Raw genomic sequence first — 2,226 nt, forward strand, 5'->3', positions numbered from 1 at the left:
TGGTGTTTTCTGCTAGATTGTATGTACAAATGAATGTAGCAAACATATATATATATATGTGTGTGTGTGTGTGTGTGTGTGTGTGTGTGTGTGTGTGTGTGTGTGTGTGTGTGTGTGTGTGTGTGTGTTCAAAATTCAAACTCATCCAGCTAAGTGCTGCTTTGTTTTGGTCTTTGGTACACTGTAAGGCCCTCAACGGCATGAAACACAACAGAGAACATCCAATGCCACACCTTAACTGGAATAGTTGTTTGCATTAACAAAGCAGAATATTGTAAAACCAAACACTTCAATCCAACGAAACTAGTCACGTACATTCATGTTCCTTCCACCATCATACAAAGCCGAAAGAAGGGCAGTCAATTAAGATATCTATCGAGCCAACCAAAGTACAAAATGCAGTAGGCAAACAATTATCAAAACTGGAGCTCACTTGTCAATTTCCATTGCTTGAGCAGCTTTTGCCTTTGCTAATGCCGTCAGCTTTGTCTTCAATTTCTTCCTTCCAACTGGGAAACGACCACCACCCTTCTTTTTCTTCATCATTTCAGCCCCATCAATCTGAAAAAAGAAAAATCATAAATCCCAAGAGAAAGAAACTGAAAACAGCTAGATAAACATTCAGAGAGACAAAACGGGGTTGAATTCGATCACAAATACCAGAACCCTTGTTCTCAATATTTCAGATAAGCAGGAAAACAAATAGAGAAAAGTATTAAATTATTGAACTCCTACTACCAACTAAAACCAAAATAACAGATTCCAGAAGCAAAAAAGAAAAAGAAAAAGAAAAAGAAAAAGAAAAAGAAAAAGAAAAAGAAAAAGAAAAGAAAGAACCTCACTATATAATGATGCATCATCATTTAATACAAACAAGAAGAATATAATGTACTTGTAACTATTCATTTATTAAGTAAATTAAGTAAAAAAAATAGGACTAATCGACATAAACGTATTGCACAGTAGAAACCAAAAAGCTTGTAAATTAACTAAACGAACATTTGGGAATAACCAACAACAAGCAATCAAGTATTTTTCATATTTAATCTCCCAAGAACACGTAATCCTCAAAAGTGATAAGAAATTACATGACCAGGAAACAAATCCCAGCACAACCAAGTGATCTTTTTCCTTCTTTTCCTTGGGGTGAACACCAAAATCAGGAGCACGCAAATGGGCAAACACACCCACAAAAAAACCAACACAACTTTCACACAATCTTTATGCAGAACCCATCATTATAAACGAACCCAGAATGAGAAAAAGAAGGGCATCGAAGAATGGGGTTCCTACCTTCATATTGGATTTCTTGGCCTGTAGCTTCTCCCTCTTCTCCTTTGCCTCTTTCTCCTCTGCAAGAAAAGAAGAACGGGAAAGAGAGGGATTAACAACAACCAAGATGGAGCAAATCATACGAAAAAAGAGGTGGTTGGGAGTGAAGTAGTCCACTCTTTAGCTCGAATTCGTGCTGCCTCTTTCGGCGCGCCAAACTGTTCTTCTTAGACATGGCGTCCACAAACCCCTGGAGGGTTTCTTCGTTTTCTGCTTTTCAATTTTCTCTGATCGCATATTTCAAGGGCTCGTCGTAGCAAACCAAATATAAATGTAATATATTTTACAAATTTCCGGAAAACTTCTGGCTATTTTCTATCACATTTATTGCATATGGATGCCCGTACAGGCGTAGGTTGTTCCGTTTGGGATTGTTTGATGGCTGGTTCAGGATTGGTTTATTCTGTACCAACTCCAATATTTGTTTGTGTTCAAAGTTTGTTTTATGATACATGTGGTTAATGGGCCGGATAACTTAGTTTTGGATTGTACTACTTGAACCCTATTAGTATTGTGACATGTTTATTATGGATTTTAGCATCAAATATGGATCTTGGATTGGATCTAAAAAATAAAAAAAGTTTATAATTTAAGTCATTTGATAAAAACAAGAAATAATATTATATATATAAATAATTTAATCAATATTATATCACATCTAATTATGATAATTTATCATAAAAATATAAAACCCTAAAAGCAAATTAACTATAAAAATCAAATTATCAAATTCTATTAAATCATAAATATTTAAAATACAATAATATAAATCATAAATAAACTAAAAAACCCTAAACTATAAGAAAAACCATAAAATTAAATAAAAACCCTTAATTCAAACCCTAACCAAAGAAAATAAAAATAATTCCTAATCAAATTATAAAACCTTAAAAT

At 33.7% G+C, this 2,226-nt stretch overlaps 1 protein-coding gene across 1 annotated transcript; it reads right to left on the bottom strand.

The window, feature by feature from the left end:
* Window positions 1–272: 272 nt before the first annotated feature.
* Window positions 273–1,569, bottom strand: LOC149813308 (uncharacterized). Its single transcript, XM_089992236.1, has 3 exons — window positions 1,450–1,569; window positions 1,294–1,352; window positions 273–561 (listed from the first exon to the last, which is right to left on the bottom strand). The coding sequence occupies exons 1-3, from the start codon at window positions 1,505–1,507 to the stop codon at window positions 430–432; spliced, it is 249 nt and encodes an 82-aa protein (XP_089848362.1). The 5' UTR covers window positions 1,508–1,569; the 3' UTR covers window positions 273–429.
* Window positions 1,570–2,226: the final 657 nt, after the last annotated feature.

This window comes from Nuphar pumila, chromosome 16, assembly GCF_984573655.1.
Source record: "Nuphar pumila chromosome 16, dmNupPumi1.hap1.1, whole genome shotgun sequence".
NCBI lineage: Eukaryota > Viridiplantae > Streptophyta > Magnoliopsida > Nymphaeales > Nymphaeaceae > Nuphar > Nuphar pumila.